This window comes from Etheostoma spectabile, chromosome 7 (genome assembly GCF_008692095.1).
Source record: "Etheostoma spectabile isolate EspeVRDwgs_2016 chromosome 7, UIUC_Espe_1.0, whole genome shotgun sequence".
In the NCBI taxonomy this organism is placed as follows: domain Eukaryota; kingdom Metazoa; phylum Chordata; class Actinopteri; order Perciformes; family Percidae; genus Etheostoma; species Etheostoma spectabile.
In genome coordinates, this window is record NC_045739.1 from 29,976,471 (window position 1) to 30,004,250 (window position 27,780).

At 40.2% G+C, this 27,780-nt stretch overlaps 1 protein-coding gene across 1 annotated transcript in view; it reads right to left on the bottom strand.

Moving 5' to 3' along the window:
- Nucleotides 1-1,242: 1,242 nt before the first annotated feature.
- syt6a (synaptotagmin VIa) overlaps nucleotides 1,243-27,780 on the bottom strand; it is a 43,348-nt gene continuing 16,810 nt past the window's right edge. Inside the window, exons 2-7 of the mRNA XM_032521146.1 lie at nucleotides 19,785-20,175; nucleotides 17,102-17,663; nucleotides 6,834-6,954; nucleotides 5,655-5,826; nucleotides 3,208-3,358; nucleotides 1,243-2,289 (exon numbers count right to left, since the gene is read on the bottom strand). Coding sequence (XP_032377037.1) covers nucleotides 2,218-2,289; nucleotides 3,208-3,358; nucleotides 5,655-5,826; nucleotides 6,834-6,954; nucleotides 17,102-17,663; nucleotides 19,785-19,963 — 1,257 coding nt within the window. The 5' untranslated portion in view covers nucleotides 19,964-20,175 and the 3' untranslated portion in view covers nucleotides 1,243-2,217. The remainder of the gene's footprint in view (nucleotides 2,290-3,207; nucleotides 3,359-5,654; nucleotides 5,827-6,833; nucleotides 6,955-17,101; nucleotides 17,664-19,784; nucleotides 20,176-27,780) is intronic.

A 27,780-nucleotide genomic window follows, 5' to 3' on the forward strand; every position in this document is an offset into this window, starting at 1 on the left:
GGGGATTGGGGAGGGGGTGGGGAGCGGGAGCGGGTGGAAGATTTCTGTGTAGGTATATCGTGCTGTATATTTGTGTATTTATGTAATACATAAAATAAATACATACATAAATAAATACATGTACATAGAAGCACTGTTGTGCTATGTACAATTGTATGAAAAAAAAAATCTGCAAGCAGGATCAATGGCCAAGGAATCAGCACGCTCTGATTAAGCCCATTTTGAATGGGCACTGTACTGGTTTTACAAGAATATCTTAATTAAAGTTACAACCTTGGAGGGTGAACATAAAAGAAATAAATAAATTAAATAAACAGAGCATCTGGATGGCAAATTCAAACACACATTCTTCCTGTACAACAGTATGATCAATGACAGGATACACAACAAGAAAGTTGCATGTTTCTAATTTCAAAAGACAAATATGTTCACCTTTATTTTTATTTACTTCAAGAATGTAGATGTTTCTCAATCATCACCACCTACAAAGCTATTCAAAAAGTCAGTATTGTCTTTCAATCTTTACCTATATCTTTTCTGCTTTTTTGCTAAGAAAAACTTAATGTATGTATGGTAACCGGCAGTACATGAAACTATACACATCCACCAAAAACAGTGTTTGTCTGGAGGAAATCATGAGTGTTTGTCTGAGTTTTCATTTGGAAGAAAAAGGCTGATTTCTCAAAAGCAAACATCAAACAGAGAAGGAGGTAAGGGTGTGTAAAGTGTGCTCGCAAGTACTCTGTTCAGACGCCTCCAGAGCTCCATTTACACAAAGATGGTTTCCGTCATCAGTTAAAAAAAAAAATCTTTTCTTTAACCCTCCTGTTGTCCTCGGGTCAAATTTGACCTCTTTAAAAAATGTCTATATGAGAAATATGGGTTTCTTTTTAACCAAATTACCACAAAAATTGATGGATTCCATGCAACGCTCTTTGCAAGTACAATTAATCACTTTTTTTGAATGTTGGGTGTAAATTAAAATGGTTTCAAATCAGCATCCTGACCAAACTCATCCACTCAACATACCTCTGATCTCAACTATTAGTCAAAATAATTCATAATTTCTGCTTCATTAGCTCAAATATTAGGTATAATTCCCTACAAATGAGGGTTATTGACCATGGATTCCAAAAAGTAGCGTAAAACTAGTGGTAGTGAGGTGGTGTTAGTGAAGTAAAAAAAGAAATAATGCGTTGAAAATGTAAAAAAAAAAAACTTTTTGACCCGGGAGGACAACACAAGTTATTGTTTTCCATAAGCTTTCTGTGCCTTTGTCTAGTACTTTCACCTTCTACTTTTTGTAACAAATTTGGAAAAGAACAACACTGCAGCCAATCAGCTCCTGTGTGAATACCAATAATCTCCTTCATTACGGGAAACGTCTCGTCTCGGCTGCTCGTGAAAGCACACCAAAGCTGCAAATTGCCGTGCTGAGAATATTTTAGTTTTAGCCTGATCCAACCTCTCCTCAACAAGCTGCAGATCCAATAATTGCTCATGTTGTTGATGAAACTGAAAGTACAGCGAGCTCCGCTGGAGCTTTTAAACTAATTTCCGTCGCTGCTATTCACAAACAATAATGACGGATGGAGCAGTTTTACATCCAGTACTTCCAAAATGCTACAGTTTAATAGGATTTTTATGCTAATACAGCACTGTAAAATTCAATGAGAGAGAGAGCTGGAGAGTTTTGAAATTGCTTTGGATCCAGTTTAAGTCTCTATTTCTTCGGACGTGTCCTCCACTGTGAAACCGCTGCTGCTCTCCTGGAGAAATGTCCAATATCAGAGTTTTTTTTTTTTATTAGAGTCCCTGCTGCACAAAGCGAAATCTTCAGCGTCTGGAAAGTCTCCACGTGAGGACACCTGTTCACCTCAGCTCGGACAGCTCAAAATAAATGTCTGCAGCCTGGGTGTCCAGCCAATCTCTTCTGAGGACGCCGAGGGCAGCTCTGGGTCACCACCAACACCCACGTCTCAAACCCTAAAACCTGAACAGACTGCGCTTCACACAACTAACTGACTCGACGGTGGTCCTAGATCAGTTCTCGGGAGTGGTCTGGGACTGGACTTGAGGAAGGAAGGGACAGTGTGAGAGAGGGGGTGGGGGGGTGGGGGAATGGGGTTGTGTTTCTCCCCCATCAGACAGACAGGAAGTGGATCAGCAGGAGGGAGGAAACCCCCTTCTGGGCTGCTGGGTCACAGGTGGCTCTGCTCAGGGACTGGCAGGGGGCCTGGGCGAGGGGCAGGAGCCTTGGCTGTCAAAACTGGCTGTCCTCGCCTTCCACTGCAGGACACACAGACGCACGGAAATTATTTATAACACACATGCTGTAGCGCTGTCCCTCTCAGGTCAATTATCTGTGAAAAGGAGTTCCAGGACTATGAGAATCATGTGGGTTGGGTACCAGGAAAACAAGACTACACGATAATGAAAGAGACTGAAAGCTCTGATTCAGAGAACATAGACTTACTAATTATTTATCAGATAATATACCTGCTTTACAATCTCATTAAAAACACAGACATAATGTTTTCAGCATTTTAGTCTTGGGTCTACATTATATGTAACAATATTAAAATAACAAAAACAAGAACACCAGTACCCCTTATGGTCTCTCTCTCTCTCTATACACATATGTGTATATATATATATATATTTTGAATATATATATATATATATATATATATTCAAAATCAAAATGCAATAACATATAAGAACACTGTTGATGAGACATTCTGAGCCTTAATGTAAAAAAAAGCCTATTGAACTACAGCACATAATAAGTTAATATTAACGCATTTTGTCACTTTGCCTTGCTGCCATTTTAGTTGGAACTTCCTTGAATCCCCATAATCCTTTGGGGGAGGTAAACAGGAAGTACAAAGTCGCCATCACATGGATTCAATAAATCACTACGCGGTGTAGGCCTGGACGATTTGGGGAAAAATATGAATACCGATTCTTTTGCTTAGAATTGATATTACGATTCTCTGCCACGATGTTTTTGACCACGACAAAACAAAAACACACCTGTCCCTTTTAACCACATGTAATATCTTTGTTGCCTTGCCTCATGTCTCTTCCTGTTTGCCCTCCCCCTCAACTATCACCAGTTTGACCACCTAAGACCCTGGTAGTTCACCCTAAATGAATAACCATGATAATACACCTTTTTAAAAAAGTCTCCATTCCCACACCTACCTCCTTCTCAGACTTCTTGGACTCCAGCAGGGGGTGCCAGTGTGCAATGGGCTTGCGTGGATAAGCCAACATTTCGTTCCAGTGGTCCCTGCCAAGTCCCTCGGCATGGCATCCAACCCTCATCACACCAATGATCTCATTATGACCTACCCTGTGGGACACACACACACACAGAGAGACACACACGCTCTGTATAAATACATGTGACTTAACCTGACTAGACATCTCATACATCAAATTTTTTTTTCTAATTGCAAGAAGGCCATTTTGTAATATAGGACACAAATCTGAGTCTGGATGTCCTGCTGATTGATCCAGTAAATCTGCAGCTGAAAGTCTCTGTGAAACTTCAATTGACTCATCCCAAGAAGGAGATATTTGCTCCATTAACGATGTCTGATCACATCGTTTAATCATTGCATAAGAACACACAGTAATGGCAACACAAGAGACTAGCTTTCTAAATAGTGCCTGCTCCCTTTGTACCACACAGTAAAAACAGTATGACCTTTAATGTGCATGGTCTCATTCTGTCAGCTGCACTGCATCCACTTATTGCCTTCCCTGTTCTAGCTTCACATACTGTAAAGGTACTCAAGTGTAATTAAAAAAAGATTAATATTTAAATTAAACATCTACCCCCAAGAATAATCTGTTCTTTCTCACTGAGAAAAATCCCAAATCTATGAAAATGCTAATATTGTTCATTTCAAAAGCTTAACTGCTAGATATAAGATGTCAGGGTTTTCCTTGCCGCTGTGAGGCTTAGGCACTACCTTGGACAAAAAAATAAAACTGAAAGAGTTTTCTCACATCTAATGATTGTAATTGGTCCCCAGTGGACTTCTTTAGCAAGATCTGTACTTAAAGGTCCCATGGCATGAAAATGTCTTCGTTTTTTAACATTAATATGAGTTCCCCCAGCGTGCCTGTAACCCCCCAAAGGTTAAACATGGTGATAGGTGTAAACCGAGCCCTGGGTATCCTGCTCTGCCTTTGAGAAAATGAAAGCTCAGATGGACTGATCTGGAATCTTGCCCCTTATGAGGTCATAAGGGGCAAGATCGGCCCATGCAAGCACACTAATGATCTATGTGTGACAAAACAACCTTGTTCCTTCATCACATACAGTATGTGGGCTGCGTCTCCTGATACTTGTAATTGATTGGTTTGAAGACGGGCGTCCCCGTCCTCTCGTCTCCTCTCTCTGTGTTGGACTTTTTTCAACTGACTGCTGCTGTCCCTGTGCTGCGATGTGGAGCAGCAGGAAGCAGCGAGACACAGGAACTTTCTTTTCTGCAGCATTTATTCAGAGACAAACTGAAACCTACACTGTAGATTTACTAACCACTTAACAAGTACACTGCTGATGTATCCTCTGCTCTGATAGCCGACAGCTGTCTGCTCCGAGGACATTCACCGTCACACACTCTCTCATGTACACACTAAACACCGAGCTATTCCTTAAAGCAGCTTCCCCGGTCTTACATCACGAATTATAGCCTGTCAGAGCTTCCTGTATTTGGTCTGAGAATCCGAACCGTCCAAAAAATTGCTTTCAAGATTCAAGATTTCTTTACTGTCATGCCACAGTACACTGTAGTAGGAAATTAAGTGCAAATCACAGCTTAAAAGAATACAGCACTGTGACGAAGTGGGTTTGCTCACCAATTGTCCCGTACGGGTCATTAGTTATAGTAAGTAGACACACAGTTATACTTTAGTTTTAGTTCCATTTTATGTGGTTGCAAGTTTAAACATGGTTAAAAGGTTTCCCTGCATTGATACTTAGAATTGTTTGTTCATTTGTTCAGTTCCACAATGCAGGACAGTTGATAAGGGAGGGGCCGGCCTAAGCATTTACGTTTTATTAGGAAAAGGGTGGTCAGGGATGACATCACCGGGCCAAACCAAGTAGAGGGTTTTCTTGTGTATAGGAATGTTTATTTTGGTTGTTTTGGATTATTGTATAAAAAAAGGTATGAATGACCCTGGCCTGTTTTGTAGTCAGTAGGATAAGAGGGAACTGGTGGCCAAGTTCCATAGATTAAGAGATTGCTAGGTATTAATGTATGGAGTAGATCAATCTGCTTTAGGATGGGATGGACTGAAGCAGTGGGGTGTGAATTGACAACCCTATATAAATAGTGGGATTTGAGCTCCCGAGGAAAGAGGGAGGTGAGGCTGTGCTGCTAGGAACACATGCCTGTTAGCGCTGCTACTAGTTGAATGTGTGATTGTCTTTAAGTTTTGATTGATTAATTATCCGTGTACTGCAGACCACTGGAAATAAATAATCACCTATGTCTGAGTTTGCCTACCTACCACCTTCCTTGCCACTTTGGCCAAGCACAGAAACAAAAAACACAATGGAAACGTTGAGTTATTCGTTATGTGACATTTTCCCCCACCCCTAGTTTCAAATGAGATGTTTGGTTTGTACGTACAAGTCGTAGTCCATGACGGAGATGTGCAGGCTGACGTGGTCCATGCTGTCGGGCGGGATGTCAAAGATGATGGCCTCGTTGTAGCTGGGATTCAGGGTGTTCTTCTTTATGCTCGTCTTCTTCTTTTTCAAACGTCTCCCGCCACATATGAGCGACACTTTGACGTAGGGATCTAATCGGTGAGAGGAGGAGAGGAAGAACAAGGACAGGGAGGCTTTGACTTTGTCTCAAACTCAAAGTGCTGATAGTTAAAACCTCCTCATGTTTCAAGGTATCCATCTCTCTTAGGAAACTGGGAGCAAAAATTAGCATGAAGCTCAGGCTTCTGGGATTATTAAAGAACAGAGCTTTCACAAATGTTTGCCTTGACTGGCAAACATCTTCAAAGATGTCCGTGAAGACATGTTTCATCACCCAGTGTGTGTGTGTGTGTTTTCTACTAATGTATTAACACAACCCTGGAGGACCTGGCATAATGTGCATAAAAGTAGGTGAGTCAACGGCTTGTGTAAACTTCAAGCATGAGAAGCTATGGATGACTGAGAACGCCTCCCGATGAATGCTGATTTCAATCTTCATCCGCCAGCAGTGAATCGCCTCGTGTGATCCATTACGCCACGTTTTTAGTCAGAAATGAGCTACCCTAAATCTATAAACAGCAAGCAAGAGTGCTTGCTGTGCAGCTTGATTTGCTCGAAGGCAGAATGTGATCGCTACGGGTTTACGATGCACAGATTAGAATATTGGCAGACAGCTAAACCCCACACAGTAACAACTCAAGGGATTGCAATTGGCATCCGTATTGAAATCATAAAATGTCATAAAACATAGGAGGAAAAACAATGCCACGTTGGCTCCAAATTACACCTGAACCCTGGGATTTAATGCACAGTAAATGCCACATTTTGCAACTGCTGTCAGCGTTGTAGGGAAAAGTGGAATGTTAAAGTGGAACGACAGTCTATGACAATGCACCGACCAGCTGCAACTATTTGCTGACAATGTCTTAATATTGCAAATGTTGGATATTAATAACTGCTGAAATAAACAGAACGCAGCTGTGGAGACGGCGCTCCGCTGTTTGTTCAATTTATCTGACACGCTTTCAATTGGATAGTCAAAAAGTGGATCATTCATGTTGAGCCACTGCAGCTGTAAGCGAATCGCACACATACACACCTGAGTACCCAGTGATGTCCATGGCCTTGAGGTTCCTGCACTTGATGACAGTAAGTGTGAGTCTGCCCGCGGTGGGCAGGTAGCAGAGCGAGAACATGATCTCTCCCAGGTCAACACTTTCCTGTGGCGAAAAACACACACACACACAAGCAAAAAAATAATCTCTTTTAGTTTCACACTTCCATTTAACGCGGATGCTTTGATCCAGAGTAATATGCATTAAAGTACCCATATTCTGCTAATTTTCAGGTTCATAATTGCATTTTGAGGTTGTACCAGTATAGGTTTACATGGTTTCTTTTTAAAAAACACCATATTTTTGTTGAACTGCACATTGCTGCAGATCCTGTTTTCACCCTGTGTGTTTAGGTCTCTGTTTTAGCTCCAGAGTGAGACATCTCACTTCTATACGATCTTTTTTGGGAGCTGCACATGCTCAGTAGCTAGGAAAGAGCCCATCAGCTAGATAACTCTTTCTCCAGCTTTGGTCAGTCCAAGGCAGGATTAGCTGGGAGACTTCTTCTAGACGAGGACCACTTGTGGAATACCTGCACAACAGGGACAAAAAGTAGTTCCTTTGGAGATTATGGTCCACTAGTGGTAGTTGTAAAAGTGTTTTGCCATTGAGAATGAGCTAGCATGCTACGGTTAGCCACCTTGTCTCGGCTATTGATGTAGAAAGCAGTGCTGTGTTGTTGTTAAACAGCTCACCCGGAGACTGAAGACTTGTTTCAAGCCATTCTAGCGTGGTATAGAAAGCCTGCAGGAAGACTCAGCTCCATTTGGGCCAGTTCTCATTAATATTCAATGAGCTAAGGTGCTTGACTCTTTTTGGCTAACAGCTAGCCAATGAGAGCCTGGCTATCAGCATCCTTTACCAAGCTCAGGAATATTGATGAGCTCAGAAAACATGACAGCTGTTGTGATTGGTCTGATTTTTCCTCAAATTTCTTATTTAGTGGCTAGAGCTGACAGAGGAGGTAGCAGTTCATCTTCAAATTCAACACATAACACCTGACATATGTCAAAAAATATTCTACAGTGTAGAAATACTCTTAGTGAAAGTATTGCATTCAAACTAGGGCTGCTCGACTATGGAAAGAAATCATTATCACAATTATTTTGGTCAATACAGAAGTCCTGATCTTAAGATGAATTTTTCTTTTGCGATGTTAATGTGTATTAACGGCAATAATGTCAAAAACTGGAAATGCTCAAGTACCTCAAGCCTCAAAAGAGAAAAAAAGTCACTCTTCTGGTGAAAAAATGTGGAAATTGCGGCAAGATACAAGAGACAATTTCTCACGTTGAGCACACGAAAAGCGTGGCTCGTTTATTCCAGGAGAAAACCAACAAAAACAGAATAAGGCGCTGAGCCTAACGCCAACCTCATAACGTCCCACGTCATCACACATCACAACACTTAATGGGGCCGTGTTCCCTGAACAGTTATCATTATCTGCGGTGACTCAAGGGCAGTAAAATACATGTCTAATCAAATGTGTGTGGAACAACACTTAGCAACATGGTGAATTATGTATGTCACAGTCACTACAAAAAGCCTTTATTTAAATGTCTATTTCATGTTTAAATCTTAAATTAAAAATAGAACATGGGCAGCAACCCACGCCGTGTATCGACACAAAGTGGCCTTCTTCTGGATGTAGCCCCCAAAACACAGTTTCCCCTTTAAAACCTCTCTTTCTCTATATTTTTTGTATAGTCTGCTGTTTGTAAGAGCTAGAGCTGTGTACTTTAATGTGTACCACTGTGTTATATCTGTTATCCCTCTATCATGAAATTGTAAAAACATGGTAATTTTGATATTATTGTAACCTCATCCCGTAGAAATTAAAGCAGATTGAGACCAGAAAAGTAGCTAATTGGAGCACAGGGTGTATAAAAGATGCAAAATAATATGATGCAAAATAATGCAACTTCTCTATTTGCATTTTTGGCTTAAAAAAGAATTGCATCATAAGTTTGGTGTTAACTGCAGCTTTGATCAGATCAGGAACGGAAGGCTGCATTGTGAGTTGTGTTGAAGGATAAATCAGTCCCTCCAGAAAAACGTGATCATGCAATCGCATAATTCAATGCATAACCAGCAAACATTCCCATATTTATGCAGGGGCCGCATTTTTTCAAATATGTCGCACTTTCCACACAAAATAACGCAGGGCTTGCATGATTTTATAATCCGTTGCAAAAAAGTCCTGTATATCTTAGCAGAAAGTTGAAAAATGTTGTGTTCACTTCACGCAAGAGCAGCCATTTTTCGCTGTTGCCATGGGAACGTTATGAAGCGATGTATTTACGCTACTCTTTTTCATCAAACTGCAGTTTTTGCAAATTCCCGCAATTTCATTGCATCAAATTGCATAAATACCGCACATATTCCATCGCATTTCTTAAGAAAACGGGACGCATAAACAAGGATTTTTGCAACAATTACAAAAAAAATTGGATTTTTCTGGAAGGACTAACAAATGGATAATATTTGTCGTAAAACAGAGAATAGGTTGTTTTTGATGTCACATTGTAACACATAACACTACAAATACGATTTCTTGCAGAGATTTAGACGCTAACATTGACACCACTCTCATTTCTGTGCGTTGACCACAGTATGGAGACAATGGGCTTAGCTTAGTTTAGCTTAGTTTAGCTTAGCATAATGAGTGAAAATGGCTAGCCTGGTTCTGTCCAGAGTTCTATACACCAGCACATCTCAAAGCCTGGTCACACCTGCTAGTAGCAGAGGAGTGGACATTGTTTGATTTTATTGAAGAGGGGATCAGCCTTGCTGTCCTTAGCTCTATCAACAACACAAGAAGTTCACAGGTTATTGACAAGAAATGTTCGTGCCATTAATTTGTGTCCCGTAACTCTCTGCAAACAACATGGCTAATAGTCAAACTCTAGCTACATTTATGTTTATGATTAAAGCACATGAGATTCAACGTGATAACACTCATTTTAGAGAGAGTTCTGCATAGATTTAGTAGCCTGATGTACTTTTTGTAGTCAAAAGTAATGTCAACGTATTTTTATTGGGGAAAATATCAGAATTGTTCCATTTGGTCTCATCCAAATGTCATACCCCAGGGAACCACACGCAGCCCACTTCAGTTCTGTTTGTTATAACAGATATTTTGGCGTTGCCATTATCCGTTATGGTATTAATAGAACCGCCCCATTCCGTCCTGGTTTTTTATTTATTAACCCTCCGTTAAGACACTGTCTCACCCTGGAAAATGCTCCCAGAATGCATTTGTACAGGCAGCAGCTACAACCCATATTTACAGTTATTATACAGTGGCGGCATCCTCTAGTGGCTGAGGTAATTATGACGGGAGCAAAGCAGGAAGAATATATAGAAATAATAAGAACGCTAGATTTCAGTGGTCATGCTCTTAACTTTTTAGGAAATTATGTAACAACTGATTTAAACCCAAACCACGATATTTTAAGTAGTTTTGCTGCCTAAACATAACCAAAATGCAACGTGGTGTTTTTTTAGTTAAATTGTTTTATTTAACCCTCATGTTGTCTTCGGCTCAAATTATCCCGTTTTCCTATATCAATGTTATTTTTTATTACCCAATTGTAATTGCCCAAAATAACATGATTGGACCACACAACGCTCTTTGGGCTGATTTTGATGGGTAATTTTAGGGCGTCTTATTCAGTTTCATTGTGATGGTTTGGGTGGTTGCTTTTGTTTCTTTTTTCTCCCTTCTTTAGTTTTTCGGTCCTGTCTCTTCTCCTCGTGTTTATGTCTTAGTTTCCTCCCCGGTCAGTGGTAGTCTCTGTCTTGTGTCCCCCGGTGAGTGTCTGTATGTTCTGTTTCCTGTTTTGTTTTGATAGTATGGTTTCCTGTCTTGTTCAGTCTTGCCTAGTTTTACTTCCTGTCTGTCTGATTGTCCTGCCCCGCCCTAATGTGATTCACCTGACGCATCACCTGTTCCTCGTTACCTTGTTACCTCTTGTATTTAACCTCTGTGTTCCCTTTGTCTATTGTCAGATCGTTCTTGTTTCCTTGTGCCATGCTGTTCATCGTCCTGTCGCAGTCGTGAGCTTTTTCCTGCCTTGGTTCACTGTTCTTGACTTTCCTACTCTGCTTTTGGGTCCTCCTTCATCCCGTATAAAATGCATAGCATTTGAAAAAAAAAAAAAATTGAATTGGTTTTGAAATAGTATTGAGTAAAAGTTGACATATTCCAGTCTGTGATTATCCATCAACATCCATTCCTTTCATTTTAGTCTAAATTATTCCAAATTTCTGCTTTTCTAACTCACACATTGGGTATAATTTCCTATAAATGAGGTTTGTCAACCATAAATTTCGAAAAAAAAACTAAGCTAAAGTTAATAAGTTAGTGTTACGTAGTGTTGAAAACGTCAAATGGGACAAACAATGGATAAAAAGCGTCAAAAGTGTTGGGAAAAAAAGGACAAACGTAAGAAAAAAGTTAAAAACATTGATTTAAAAGCATCAACAAAAATGTTAATTTTTAATTTTGACGGGAAGACAACACAAGGGTTAATTTATAAATGGCAAGTTCACATACGTAACCGGAAGTGAGTGACATCTGATTTTCTAAACTTGGTGTCTAAACATAATCAAAATGGGGTCGTTTCATAACTTTGAAGCTCCAGTGTGTAACGTAAGTAATGTAAGTTGTTCATCATCAAAATCTATATTGCCCGTTCACAAACTTGTCCTTTTTTATGAATATTTACCCTCTCCATTAATACCAAGTATTCCTTTTGACTTTAAATTTTACATTTGCTTTTTCATGAGCTGGGGTATATGCTCCATGTTCATGCTCCATCTTGAAATGCGTTAGCCGGTGAGTGACGTACAAGACGTAGTGCTCCGCCTTTCTCGTTTTCACTGTCACATGATACACTCACAGGTAGGGCCCGGCCCATGAGGGATTTTCAAGGCCAATACCGACATACAGTATATACGAATATTTGGTTATTTAAAAATCTGATGTATAAATATTCCGATATATCGGCCATTAAATATTTGGAAAAAAATCCAGAAACGCGTTATAAAACAGATTTCCCTAACATTAGTTATTTGCAGTTATGAGTTCTCACTAAAATAATAGGATAATTTGTTTTATTGTCACAACAGGACATCAAAATATATTAAAATTCTGATAAATAAAACATTTAAAAAATACAAACTTAAGATATGAAACTTAAAGTCCTTTGAACAAAAACACAATCTGTGTTGCCAACAGGGACGTTGTAGAGCGTCCTCTGGTGGACAGACTATGTAACGCCATCACTAACAGGGACGTTGTAGAGCGTCCTCTGGTGGACAGACTATGTAACGCCATCACTAACAGGGACGTTGTAGAGCGTCCTCTGGTCGAAAGACTATGCTATACTATCAATTATTTGTAATTATAAATGCTTCTGGTGAATGAAAATTTAAAAAAAAGCATATATATATATATATATAAAATCTATCGGCCATTATAAATGCCGATACCAAGAAATCGGGAAATGCCTAATATCGGCCCGCCGATATATCGGTCGGGGTCTACCCACAGGTTGTGCTAATGCTGCTAATATCTATCGTTGCTTCCTGGCCCCGGCAACATGGACAACCACACGTATTCAATATTCTTCTTCACCCAGGAAAAGAAAAAGGATGTTGAAAAAAGCAAGAGACCGGCTTTTTGAAGCGTGAAGGCTACCGTAGCTGTAATACGTACTTTGAGTTGATTGCGATATAGGATCTCAACGCTAGATGGGAGAAATTCCTACACATTAGACCGTGTTTAAAACTGCAACCTCTACTTTAAATACGAGGTTGTATTTCCTGCCAGTGTCAGGGACCTTGTTTTATGAAAATCTCCCGTATTAGAGGGTTAGGGTCAAAAAAATCGTTGTATGCTTTGGAGGCCGTTGAGGTACCTGGCACACTGAAAGGTGGAGCTAGAAACATGCACCCTGATGCACCTGTGGACAAAAACATTACCGCAAAGTTAAAGGGGCCATAGGTCTCACCACCAGCAACATTATAGTGGGAAAAAGCTCAACAGCTGGGCTTCACTTCCTGTCCTCGAGAGTCCTTAGTCAGTATCACCTTGAAACAATTTGCTTTCATTCTGAAAAAATGGCCGACCTCCCGATCGACTCTTTTGCCAAACAAGCACATTTCATTATTCGCATTGCAGTTTTGTTAAATGACATTATCGAAAGAAAACATAGCTTCCGATCTGATGTTTCGAGATGATCATCATCACTCAAGACAGATAATTAAAACAAAACCAGAGGAAATCAAATTTACAGCTCAGTACTTCAACATGATTCAACCCAAATTACCCACATAATCGAAAATTTGAGTCTTAGCAGAAGTTAATTTTAGAGATCAGCAAGCTCCCTCTTGCAAAAACGTCTTCTATACTTCACTTTGAACACAAGCACAACCTGCCTACTAAAATCCGAAGGTCCCTAATAAGTTAATAAAAGTCCTGTTATCTGGCTATATGTGAGTTCTAAGCCCCATCCTAGAAACAGTATTAAGGTCACACAGACTACTAATCACTGAATGAGCTTGGTGAGAACCTCACTGATTGGCAAATCCCAACACGTCTGACTAAGTGCTGCAGTCTTAACGTCTCTTTACACATACCGCAGTGATTTGGCTTTCTCTGCTGAGGAAGTGAGGACTTTCCTTTTGAGAGGGTGTGAAGGTTCAGCCACAGTGTGAGTGTGCGGCAGAAATGTCAAGTATTGTAAAAGCATGAAGTGACACGTCGATTGTCCTTGTAGAATCACTGTTGTCGGTGCCAGTCAGTATCATCTGTACTGCATTAATCATAACTTAGCCACGCTAGCGGCAATGTTCCAGTCTGTCGATTGGTCGTCAGAGCGATGCACCACTTTGGTCCAGAATGAAACATCTGTATAATTATATAAAGTATCATGACATTTGTACAGACATTGATCCATCCCTAGAAGATGAAGCATACAGACTTTGGTGACCCACTCACATTTCCTCTAGTGCCTCACTTATCTTGTTAACATTTTTAATATTCACCAGATGGATGGGCACCAAATTTAGTACATGACAATGTATACTAATAATTTTTGTGATCCTCTAACTTCCTCTGGTGCCACCATGAGGTTGTAATATTTGTCTTTTAGTGAAATATTTCAATAGCTATTGGATAGATTACCTTCATTTTTGGTACGTGGGGCGATCACGTCCCTCTCAGGATGAATGGTAATAAGTTTTGGTGATCTCGTAACCCTTACTTTATGTTTCCAATCATCACCAAAATGTTAGCAGAAATGATCTATACCCATCTAACAAGTTTTTCTATATGTAGATGGACATTTAGATGTCTAATCAGTGTATTAAAGTGACTTTGATGACGTAAGAACGATCGGGTGACAATCTTTCCCTCTAGAAAGTTTACATTTTACTATCTTGGGAATTAAGCAGCTTTTATTGCATAATTCAGAGTTGCTGAAGCATGGTATTTTATTGTGAAGGACTGAAGTAAGACAGTTTTGAGAGCATTGACTGGACTTTCTTTAGCTAACTGTCAATGGACTTCATAGGAGGAGATAGCGGTGTCCGGTTACGACCAAGGGTAGTGCACGGCTAATTTAGTTTTACACCATTGAATTAACTGAACACATTAATAGATCGTTTATATTAATATTTTAACAGATTTTGATAGAACGTTAGCCAATAAGTGTCCGTACGTGGACTCCGTGACGCTAGGTCGCCATCTGGAGCCATCATTCAACAAGTCCTCCAAACCATATGATCATATAGGTTGTTTATTCCCAACCCTGGAAAAAAAATTCATAAATCATAAATGAGGGCCCCTAGAGGTGGCAGGAAATACAGTCCACAGGAGCTTTTTCTGTCCTCAGAACATTTTCAACACGTTAACATTGTGAAACGATCATACTTTGGTAAGCTTTAGGCACAAATCTACTTGGCTATGTTTTTTTTTAAGGATTATATTTTGGGGATTTTTTGGCCTTTATTGACAGGACAGCTGAAGACATGAAAGGGGGGGGGGGGGATAACATGCAGCAAAGGGTCACAGGTCACAGGAGCAAACCTCTATATACTTAGGCGCCCGCTCTACCATCTGAGCTATCCCGGTGCCCCTGTATTTCCATTTTAATTGATTTATTTACCTTACATTACCTTACTATTTATTATATAGTAAGGGATTCATTGCAAAGAATGATTTCACCTGGATTGTAACAACTGCCCCTTGGTCAACACTGCCACAGATTAGTATGTAAAACTTCCTGAAATAGTTTTCTCTAATCAAACACACATGAGAAAAAGTCAATAATGTAGCCTCCTGCTCTTTTCCCAGACTCTTTATCTTAGTACTGCTGCTAAGTTGGTGTTATTGATGTTCATCCCGCCTTGATCTATGAACTGAGAAAAGCTGCTCACTCTTCCTCCCTCTGCTGAATCCTGGTGTCTCTTCCACTCATTAAGACGTATCAATGAATTCAAAGTAGCCTTCTTATCATACACTAGATGCTACATTCCACTTCTACTTTGTTTTTTGTTGCTACTGACCCCCACCATCTATACATTATTTATAATGCCAATCTGGAATTTAATGTGAGCGAGGGATATTGTCATAAAATCATTTGGCGGTTCGATACGGTTTGCGTGCCAGGGAGAAGGCTGTCTGCTTTTCTGCCTCCCAAGCAATAACATTGAGATTATTGAACAACCTTGAAGAGATTCAACAACCAGGGGAGAGAAAACTGACATAAAGTTTCTGTGGAGGCGATAAAGCGATGAGGGCTCTGAGGAGCCAGAGACTTTGTTTGTGAAAATGGCCCCTGGACACGTCTACAAGTAACAAAGCCAACAGAAAAATAATTGCATGAGTGAGCTGTGAGTCAGAAATATCCTTTTGTGACTGCAGCCAGTGCCTTTTCTGTGTTTTAATAAGTGACAATTATGTTTTGTAGAATGATCTAAGGAATAATGTGTCTTTTTTTTTTGATAATTCATTTGCTCTTTTAATGCATGTAGTCATTTTGTTCTTGAATATTACAGGGCTGTAGTCAGGATTTCTTCAGAAAATGTAAGCCAATAACTTAAAATGTTGATTAATCTATTTTATTTATTGTATTAAATTCTACTTTTTTAATTAAGTTTACTGTTTTCGCAATTTCAATTCACTCAATGTAGATGCTGAGTCACTGACAGGAAGAAAATTCAGGGGGAGGAGGTTATTAAAAAAAAAATAAACCTCCTTAAAAAATAATAATTTCAGTAATATCAGTTATCAATTTTAAAGGGTTAGTTAAAGTTAAATGTAGATCGGAGAGTGTGGTGATTAATAAATACTAGAGCCCAATCAATGCATTGGCCGGCTGATCCATTGGTATCGACATTTGTAATGGCCGATAAATGATTCAGATAAATTAATAATTAAAAAACAACATAAAAATGGACGGTCAACCATGTTATGAGTGTTGGCGTTGCATAGTCTGTCCACCAGAGGACGCTCTACAACGTCCCTGTTAATGATGGTGTTGCATAGTCTGTCCACCAGAGGACGCTCTACAACGTCCCTGTTAGTGATGGCGTTGCATAGTCTGTCCACCAGAGGACGCTCTACAACGTCCCTGTTAGTGATGGCGTTGCATAGTCCGTCCACCAGAGGACGCTCTACAACGTCCCTGTTAGTGATGGCATTGCATAGTCCGTCCACCAGAGGACGCTCTACAACGTCCCTGTTAATGATGGTGTTGCATAGTCTGTCCACCAGAGGACGCTCTACAACGTCCCTGTTTGTGATGGCGTTGCATAGTCTGTCCTCCACAGGACGCTCTACAACGTCCCTGTTAGTGATGGCGTTGCATAGTCTGTCCACCACAGGACGCTCTACAACGTCCCTTTTGGCAACACTGACTTATTTTTGTGAAAGTGTTTTTGTTCAAAGGACTTTAAGTTTCATATCTTAAGTTTGTATTTTTTACATTTTATTTATCAGAATTTTAATATATTTTGATGTTCTGTTGTGACAATAAAACAAGTAGTTATTATCATATTATATTAGTGAGAACTCATAAACTACAAATAACTAATGTTAGTTAGTTTTTTTTTTCAAATACATATCGGCCAATATATCGGAATATGATTTTTAAGCAATCCATTATTTGTGAACATCCTTTATCGGCTGGGCTCTACTTGATACTGAATCTAGAAGAAACAGAAAAAGCCAATAGATTCTTACACTGGTGGCATATTGGATGTCCCTCCATATGTTTGTCTCCCTGGAGAGGTCTGATGTCTCAAACAAGTTGTCCAGCACCACCTCCCCGATCATATCATGCCTTGAAAACCGGTCAAAGTCAAAGACGCTCATATGGAGCTTCCTGATAGGTAGCTCGTCGTAAGGCACAGGAAACTGGAAGCTCTCATCGAACGTGGGGTTAAGCGTCTTCCGGTGGACGCGAGTCTGAAACTTCTTGCGGTCGGGCAGCAGGTAGACCTTCACATAAGGGTCAGATGTGCCGCATAAGTCCTTGGCAGGTAGGTCTGCTGCCTGTAGGATGTTGACCACGAGGGCCTCGTTCTCGTAGTCGTACTTGAGAGAGAAGTTAATCCTGCCGCAGTTTTTGCTGCTGCCATTCTTGGACGAATCCTCCGACTCCAGGGTCTTCTGTTGGTAGAGCTCTGGCTGGATGCGGCCGATGCCAGTGGGCTTTTCGTCATTGTCCACTACATAGTCATTGCCCAGGTCTAGACTGGTTGATTGCATCTGCCTGGGCAGGTGTCTTTTGAATGAATTGTGCCTGCAGAGTCAGGAGAGAAACAAAAGAGAGAAAGTGACTGACAAGGAACGGCTTCTGGTTTGTGTTGAAGAGCTGTAGAGAAGACGAGCAAGGAAACTCAAAACGGGGAGGTTTTGAAAATGAAAAATGAGAGGGCCCTGACACACCAAGCTGACCTCGAACAAGTAGTGCTGACAAAGGGTGACGGATTGTATCACCTCATGTCACCTGATGTCAACGGCTTGTTGAGTTATTTCCTGTGCGAAAGGAAATAATAAGTGGCCTGTATTTTTTTATATATATATTTTTAAATGCCCTAGTGCAGTGCCTCTTGAAAATGTGCCTGTTTGGAACTTGGGGTGGGAAGACCCAGACCCCTCCCAATATGCTAATATGCTATCATCACAATACTTATGCCACAATACGATATTATTGCAATTTGAAACATATTGCAATATTCTGCAAAATATTGCAATTTATAACCTTTTTTCCAACTTCTAACTTCTTCCCCCCAAAAGGAAACTTTGTCAATGTCTGTTTTATCTAAAAAGATACATTTCTGTTTGTTCATATCACTTCAATTTTATTGCCGCAAAATGGGATTGCCATGCAGAGATCCATACTTGGCGCCTGTATATCGATACAGTATTGCTGAAAATATTGCGATACTATGCTGCATCGATTTTTTTTTTTTTTTTTTTTTTAGACACCCCTTTTTGGAATGGGCCGATTGCTTTGTTTGTGGTATTGCTGCTTGTAGAATTCTTCAAAACCATAGTGTATCCCTAAATAACTTACAGAAGGACCCCAAAGCACTTAATATGCACCATATGTATAGTCTGAATTACGGCGTAGGGTAAGCGTAGACATTGTACAACTGTATTTACCTGATAGAGAATGTTGCAGATTCAGAATGTTCTCACAAAATATCACAAAGAAAATGTGAGTAATCAGACAATGTGCACAGAGAGAGAGAGAGGTGTTGTCTTGTGTCATATGATCGTGAACCGCGGAGATTCGTGGGGGTATTTAAGATGACGGTAATGTAATTAGTGTTGTACAGCAGACTTAATTAACCCGACCCAGGGTGAGTCTGATGAAGACTGGAGGATCTTCCCGGTTCAGCTCTGAGATTTTCTCATGTTGCAGAAGCGTTGCGAAGGAATAATCTCGGAGATCACGTTATGTTCTGCTTCTGTTTAGAAGTGGGGAATGTAGGCTACAGCTCCCAGCAGCTTAATACTATAGGGTCTCGCTTATATCCAGCAATCATGTAACCTGTAGCTTACTTTAGTGTTCTGCATGTGGCGTCAGCGTGTGCCATGCAGGTTACCTTTCCCCAAAACATGAACACACACATGCATACAGCACGTACAGATAGTAGATAGATTAAAACAATTATCATTGTATGCTAGCCTACTATTCTTATGCTAACATCAGTCTTGTCATGTGCTCAGAATACTGATTAATATGTCTTTTTGGCATCTGCCACTGTTTAGCTTTGCTTAGCACTGGGACTTTATGGTCTTTTGTGTGCGGAATCGGAAAATACAATGTGTAGGTGAAATAAGTCAAGACAAGATAAAACTGCCCTAAATATAGGAGATAACCACAAAACACAGTGACACCCCCAATGGGCACCACCTGGGGGTAACCGATTGTTTGCTGTGTCAGGAGTTGGAACGGACTAAACAAATTGCTTTTTAAAATCTAGCTGCATAATAAGCAGAATGGAGTCCTAATGGCCACTTGGTGAAAACATGCAGTTCTGCTGGTATTACTAGAGCAAAATCTTTCTTTTTCATCCCTCTATTCCATTAATGTTCATGAAGAAGCCATCACATATAATTAGCCTTATGACTTACATGGAGATGCCTCTGAGGCAACCCAATCTACAGTACGGTTTTCATTAAAATGAACTCTGTAGATACCAAATTGCTTACATATAACATTTCCAACCTCATTAGTGATCAAATAATAAACCTTTTCAGATTTTTTTCCTTTATATATGGAACTTTTTGCCTTTGCGCTTAAATTCTGCCCGTGTGTGTGTGAATGCATGCATGCCTGTGTGCATCCCTGAGCATATTTACACATAAATAACCACGAGAGACACACATGTGTGTACAGTGGATGACTAACCGAGTGGAGGACGCCGGCTCAGTGGCTTGCCTCTGCATGCGTTGCGTGCGGCGCAGGAAGTGCTCCCTCATGGAGAGCTGCACGTCGGTGGGAATGTCGGGAGATGTATGGCTTATCTTCACTGCCGTCTCCAGGAAACCCATAGAATCCATGGGGTCCTTCACCTTTTCTGTCGCCATGGTGACCGCTGGCTGCTGGGGGCTGGGCAGAAGGAGAGACGGCTGGAGCAGGCAGTCCTCTAGATCGCAGGCCGGGCTGGGGGATGGACCGGGTAAACGGGCCTTAGCTCGCCAAGGCACACGGCACAGCTTCCAGGAGACGAATGTAAGAAGGCCCAGCAGAGCCAGGCCGCAGACCACAAACACAACGAGCAGGAGGCCAAAAGAAGCGTCTGGTGGCGCGCCGCGGGGACCAGAAACAGAGGGTCACACAATATGGACAAACAGATGGTGATTACATGGGTGAGAGGGGAGAGAAAGAGAGAGAGAGGTATATTAGGACATGACACTTTTGGTGCTATATCAGTGGTTTTTATAGATGACTTAGGACAGCGAGCCAAGTTCACAAGGAGATGTGCGTCATAAATATTAAAGTAACCTCCATTAATCTTCAGTTCAGCCAAGGGAAAGCATATTCATGTAAACAGAAATCAAATTAGGTATGGTTTGCACATGAACAGTACACATACAAAGATGCTTTCCTTTGAAATTAGAGGTAAAGGCAATTACAGTCTGACAAACAAAACCATGTAGTCTTTGTAAAAAGTACAAATGGGATTAGAACCAAGGTGTCAGACGCCTTGTTTTTAACCATGAAACGGATAAAAGGAGCCTGGCACAGTCAAACTCATTTATTTTCCTGCATTTTTAATACGCTTCCTGGGGAACAAGCAGCATACAAAGACTTGGAGATGACCACAAGTGCAGACAAGCACTCTGCAAGGATTCACATGGACCCATGTGAAAAAGGACAATCCCAGAAAACAGTGCTGTAGCTCTTGCTTTTTGCCCTTTGATTTGAAGTACTTATATTCCTCCACCTGATATTTGGAATATCATTAGAGATTGAATTGAATTTTTCGCAATTTGGCTGGAGTTTTCTTTTCCACACGCCCTGATCGCTCTGATTTATCTACAATAACTCACACTGGGGAGCGATCCCTGAATTCCCATTTCCAGATAAAACCCCAGAGATATCAAGACGCTGCTTAAGGCGCATTGAATAAGCCCTTTTCAAATATTTACCCAGCTAAACCTCTTCTCACAACAGCAAACTATGAGCGTATACAAGCGCTGAAAGCTGCAGATGAGGTCCTATTTGTAGAGAATACACATGATTTATTATTAAGATGGAATATATCAGATAACAAGTATTCAAATGCTACACTCATTGGATTATTATTACTTTGACAAGTCAAAGTCCTGCGTTTAAAATCTTCCACAAATAAAAAAGTGTGAAACTATTGTACTTTTCACTTCACTACATTTAACTGACAGCATTAGTAACTCGTTTCTTTGAGGATAAGATGAAAAATGTTAATAAAAAGATTAATTAAAAACACAATAAGCTTAACAAATATAACACATTGTAAAGTTTAAACAAGTATTATTATTATTTTATGTATATTGTATGTATGTATATTGTATCTTAGTATTTCATTTATATTTATATTCTGTGCTGTGACTGATTTTGCTGCTATACTACTATACTTTCCCATTTTTTTGGGATCAATAAATATCTATCTATCTATCTAGTTGCCCATATTTCTTGCTTATGACATAATACAAAATAGCACGGTCTAGTCGAGGTACCTGGTCATGTTTTAGACTCTATGAGTTCTTTGCATTTCCCCTTTAAATCTCTCAGATGGTTTCACTTAAATTACTGTTCATGACCCAAAAAGGTAAAGTTATGTAATATTTCACAAAAAGCTAAAATTAGAGAATATCCCCTATAATGTACAGTATAGACATCTCCTCATCAGAACTTAGCTTTTCCTCTTTTTCTTCCACATTGATTGTCTCAGGACCCCTCAGATTTATCTTGTGACCCTTTGGAGGGGCCTGACCCCTAGGTTTGGAAACCACTGAACTACCTAACTGTAAATAAAACATGTAGCTATATTAGCTCAACTAGCTAAAACAGTAAATTGCTACTTATGAATTGCTGCATCAGTATCAACAATCAAATAACATCCTATATGATAATGTATTGTTTACAAGAGACATTTTTCTTCCTTGTACTTTTCACACTTTACAACACATTTCTCTCTTAGTACTTTGCTTATGATAACATTGTTGTACGGGTATTTTTTACTTATGTTCAATTTCATTTATAGTATCAAATCATAATAAGAGTTATCTCAAGACCTGTTACAGATAGAGTAGGTCTAGACCACATTCTATAATTTACAGAGACTCAACAACTCTCCCAAGAGCAAGCAATTAGAGCAACATTGGCGAGTTTTAGGACCCAGGCTCTTGGTGGGGGGCCGGTTGGGGGTCTGAAAAACAGTGGCAATCATAGTAACAATAAAGAGAATGGAACTATGCCTAGAAATAATGATGTGGCTCAGGAAAGGGAAGTTTAGGTCCCCTACTGGAGCTGCTGCCCCCGCAACCCGATACCGGATAAGTAGATATGGATGGATGGATGGATGGATGGAACTATGCCTAGAATTAATAGTTGTAGCAGTTCAGGGTGTAGTAGGGCGCGGAGCAGGACCACTACGGCACCTGCAACCATGATTTAGGTGCCACCCTGATCCAAGGAAAACGCGAGGTTAACTAAAGGATATGATTCTGTCTTTCACCACGCAGTAAGTAGAAGTACTCATTATTTAGCAAAATGGCTCCTGGCTGTAGTAAAAAGTACAACATTTGCTTCTAAAATGTAGTCAAGTATAATTCCACCTCTGGTCTTTGATGTCAAATGGTCTTTAATTACTCACATTAATAGTCGTGTGACAAACCTTTACTGCTTTTATGTCTAAACTATTCAAAGATGACCATTTACCACCTTTTCTCCCAACAAATTAAGAGCTTTCTTGTTAAAGATTCAAACTACATGGAGTGTCCACTAAGATGAATTTACAGCTTAGCCAAGCGGTCGACAGCGTTTCAAGTCTGGAGGATTTGTGCCCGAGGAGGATTTCTCAGCTGTCCTCAGCCCTGGCCTCTCCATGTCATCGCAAATTTCACACGGCTCCCCACAAAGCTTCATCTCGACTGGACTGTCGCTCGCAGAGTCTTCATCCGCCGTCACGGCAAATCGAAGCAGATCCTGTGCTGTGGTACTGAAATACAAACCCCCCGTGGTGACAATCTTTCAAAATAAAATGCGTTGACAGGTCGGGAATGTGGATTGGAGTGTGCAACTTTGGCATGTTTTACTTTTTTCACTGCAACAGCACCCTTCAAGCTATTGACAAAAACCATATTACTATTTCTTTTTAAAATCTTGACACTGTGCCTACCCAGACAACCTTTTGGAACCATAATGCTTTGAGGATGGAAGCAGGAAGTATGATGTTGCTATAAATGCAGTCAAGTATGCTTGTTACCTTTGCAATGTGTATGACTGATGAGATAATTGATGAAGGTATAAAAAGAATAGAAATTGTGATTTTAAAAATATGTGGTTTTTAATGATAATCACAGCAGCTGGCAATAGTCTAGTTGGGTTTGATAAGGTTAATGAGAGAACCCCAAGCACTGCGATGCCTAAGTCATTTCATTTATAATGACTGCAAAAATAGAAGTGTTAATTTCCTTTTCTTACCTTCAACTGTTGAGCAGGCGAGACCTACTGTATGCAGAGAACTAATGATGCAGAGATAGTCAGACTGAGAGGGAGAGACTCATGAGACTTGAGAGAGTGATTGAAAAGCCGTTGTTCTTCCTCTACCGACAGATGGGTAATGGGGCAGAGCTGTGTGAACATATTAGCCTAACTCCCTCAGGACCTGACAGCGTGAGACTACTAGACCGACCTCGGGGTTTAGCACGCTATTAATGATCACACCCACGCTACGAAGCAGTGGACCATCACCGTCCTGCAGTCAACCAACCAAAGGGTCTTTTTTAATTCCGAAAACCCCTTTCACGCAATCTAGACTTCAGAGTAGGGCTGCACAATATATATATATATATATATATATATATTTTTTTTTTAATCATGATTGTGATATCAACTCACATTGCAAAAAGCTGTGGCATACTGCAAAAGACTTTATTTTTTGTAGAAGGAAAAGATCCAAAAACTTTAAAAATGTAAATGTCCTTCTGTATAGTGGTGCCTTTAAGGTTCAATTCAGTGTTCAATTTGTTGAATTAAAGAACGTTGGAAATGATTTCCCTTTGGATGGATGGATGGATAGATAGATACTGTAGATCCTGAAGGAAATGAAGGTGTCCAATAGCTTAAAATATACATACACATAGGCACACAGCCATATGGTATCCACGCACACATTCTGTACATAGTACAAAAATAGGAAGGAAAGAAAGGTTTAAGTTAAAGTTGAAAACTGTCCATACAGACAAGAAGACAGACAGAATGGGCAGAGGGCTAATATGGCCTGTAAGGGAGTCAAACAGTGCCAATCAGTCCAGTCCAGGGTAGTCCAGGGTAGTCTAGGGTAGTTTATGCACCCAGATGAAGGCCTGATAGTTGGCATGGTGGTTCTGTGTAGCATTGAAGAGTTTAATGGCCCTAGGGACAGAGACAGGAACCTACTACTGAAATGTATTCAATTCAACAAGGAGTTTGCAGAGTACTGAAAGCAGCAAAAATGCAGAACTGAGTTACATTTGTTTATTTATCGCAGGTAACATCGCACATTTTCCTCATATCGTGCAGCTCTATTTCAGAGACTTAATCAAGCTCACTGTCCTCCAGGAGGATTCGGGGCCAGGTGTAAAGGGCAAGGAAGTGAGGCGCCGCTGTGTGAAAGACAGGTATTCCATTTCAAAAATAAAGAAATGAAATAATAAAAGGAGGTCTGAGCGAGGGGACTTGCGTGGATGCAGTGACAGCCTCGGCCCCTCAAAAACATTGTGGCATGCTTACCCTTTCCCACAAGCTGAACCACGTCCAACTCTGCAGCAAGCAACCGGTGGCTCTACGCTCCCCGCTGCTCTTTGCATGTTCCGGCATCCAATCTCTGTTTGATTCATGTCCTGAAGTTATTAATATTCACGCTGCCTCTCCCCGAGCTTGGCTCGACATTAACAGGCGTTTCTCAGGGTGCACAAAATGTAATCATGGTTTATTTTGAAGTCGGGTTGAAGAGTAAAGGGAAGCCTGTGGGGGCTTTATTTATGTATTTATTTTTTGTCAAGCGCTAACCTGGTTTCCATAGTAACCAGGCCATTAGAGAGGATATGCGCTCTCTCTGTTTGAGGTTATGAGTTGACTCGTCTTCAGAGGGAAAAGTCCATTCCACCGCAATTGGTACACACGTGTCATAGAGATCTGTGTGTTACTTCACACAAGCTGCAGTCTGCAGTGTGATGGGGAGACACTATGTAGTCTTTGATACACTAAGGTGAAACCAGTGGTTTTGTTGGGACTGTACACAAAGTATGAGTGGAAAAGGTTATGTCATTTGTCTTTAGTTTCAAGATTTGTTGTAAAGATCAAGGATCAAATAGTTAGTTTTGAGAAAAACTGAATACAGTGGATCTTTATGGGTATACTTGATTACACACGGATAACAAGTCCTTCCATAGTGAGGAAAAATAAAAGTGAGGAAAAACCAAAGTTAAATGCATCCTATAAAGTTGGACCATAATATAATTCATTTTCTAAGTTCAGCATGTCACATTAGGCTCAGTTCATTCATTCAGTGGCAGTTTATTTAGCAGCTCTCAAATAAAAAAGAAGACTAGAATTCAACATGTGGGTTTTCCTTGAATTTGAATTACATTTGTAATGGGTTAAAATAGACTGATCTAATCCCCTGGAGCAGTACTTTAAAAAAAATATTTTACCCTTTACAAATCCAAAAAATGTGATTCTGATCTGATTTAACTAATGCTGCAAGCATTAGCATGCCCTGTTGACTCAATTATTACCCACAGTCATAACCTAGCATTTCTTTCTAAAGGCAAATGGCACGTTAACAAAAAACTAAATTATTTTGTGGAGTTACACTTTATATAATACTTTGCTCAACTAGCTTAACGATCAGCTGATGGCTGTGTGAAAATTATTTCTGCTTTTAGTTATGAAATGACTTGAATCAATATCAATTAATCAATCAATTTGGCATTTTTTTGACACGTTGCAGTTTTTTTTTTCTATCCAAAGAATTAATTAACTCTTTGTAGGGTTTTGCTTTTTTAACCCTTGTATTGTCTTCCCGTCAAAATTGAAAATCAACTATTTTGTTGACACTATTTATCGATGTTTTGAACTTTTACTACGTTTCTGAAGCTTTTTTTCAATGTTTGTCACTTTTTCAACAATACGTGACACTACCTTATTAACTTTGGTTTTACAGTTATTTTGGGATTTTATGGTCAATAAATAAGGAAATTAGACCTAATGTTTGAGTTAGAAAACCAGAAATTAGGAATTATTCAGGCTAAAATTAAAGGAATGGATGTTGATGGATAATCACAGACTGGAATATGTCAACTTTTACTCAATACTATTTTAAAAGCACTTCAATTGTTTTTTTCAAATGCTATAAAATTGAATCAGATGCACCAAAATTGCCCATCAAAATCACCCCAAAGAGCGTTGTGTGGAATTAATCATGTTATTTGGGGTAGTTAAAAAGAACACTGATATAGGAAAACATCATGGACAACATGAGGGTTAAAGGCAGCTGTGGCTCAGCGGTTGCCTGCCAATCGGAAGGTTGATAGTTCGATCCCTGGACCTGCAGTCCCTTCGGCAAGACACTGAACCCCGAGTTGTTTGAATGTGTGTGAGTTCGTATCTGATGAGCAGGTGGCACCTGGTATGGCAGCCTCGGCCACAGTATGTGAATGTGTGTGGATGGTTCCTGTACTATGTAAAAGCACTTTGAGTAGTCGATAGACTAGAAAAGATATAAGAACAGTCCATTTACATTTAAAGAATGAAACATAAGATAACAATTACACAGTCCCTAACTGCTGTGTCGTTAGTCTCTCTTTGCCAGACCCTCCTCCAAAGCACGCTGAAGGAGGGTCTGGCTTCTCCACATGTGGCATTTTAACGACAGTTTTTAATGCCATTTCTTTGGATGAATCAGAATTGGGTTACGCTTTACTTGAAGTTTTCTACATAACGGTGACATAACACTGTCATGAACATGTCATAAAACATTGGTACATGACATAATGCTTTTTTAGTAAGTTATGGTTATTGTTAGGGTTAGGGTGTAGGTTAGGGTTCAATGCACGATGGTGTCATGACAGTGTCATGTGAGTGTCATGTGTTCATGACACTGTTATGTCACTCTTGTGTACTCAACTCCAAGTAAAGTCTTACCCAGAAGTGTTAGGGGAGGTGCTAAGCTCCGCGCAGAGAATAGCCATGCCCGAGAAATCTCCGATTGGACAGATGGTCTAGCTAGCTGTAATGCTGAATCCCATTTCTCCATCTTATCCCTATCCCTTACCCCATACCCCTACCCCTTGGCCCTTGAAACCAAGGGTCAAGGGTGAAAACTTACCCCTATGAAATGGGACACCACTTGGGTACACCACCATACAGTATTGATCACAAACTTCCAAGATGCCGTCTCTGTCTGTCGACTGTGTGGGATTTGACAACAGTGACATTTCTATCACCAGACCAAGCTCATCAACATTAGTCTGGGGAGTCTGTTCTGTTCTCTGCACAAGAGGTGTGATCAACAGGTATAGTTCAAAGGACGCAATTGGATAGTCCTTCAACCAATCAGACCAACGTTCCAAGTGACATAGCAGCGACAGCGGCTTCAACGGTTGCCGCGCTTCGGTGGTCGCCATGTTGAATATAAACAAGAAGCTGCTTGGCC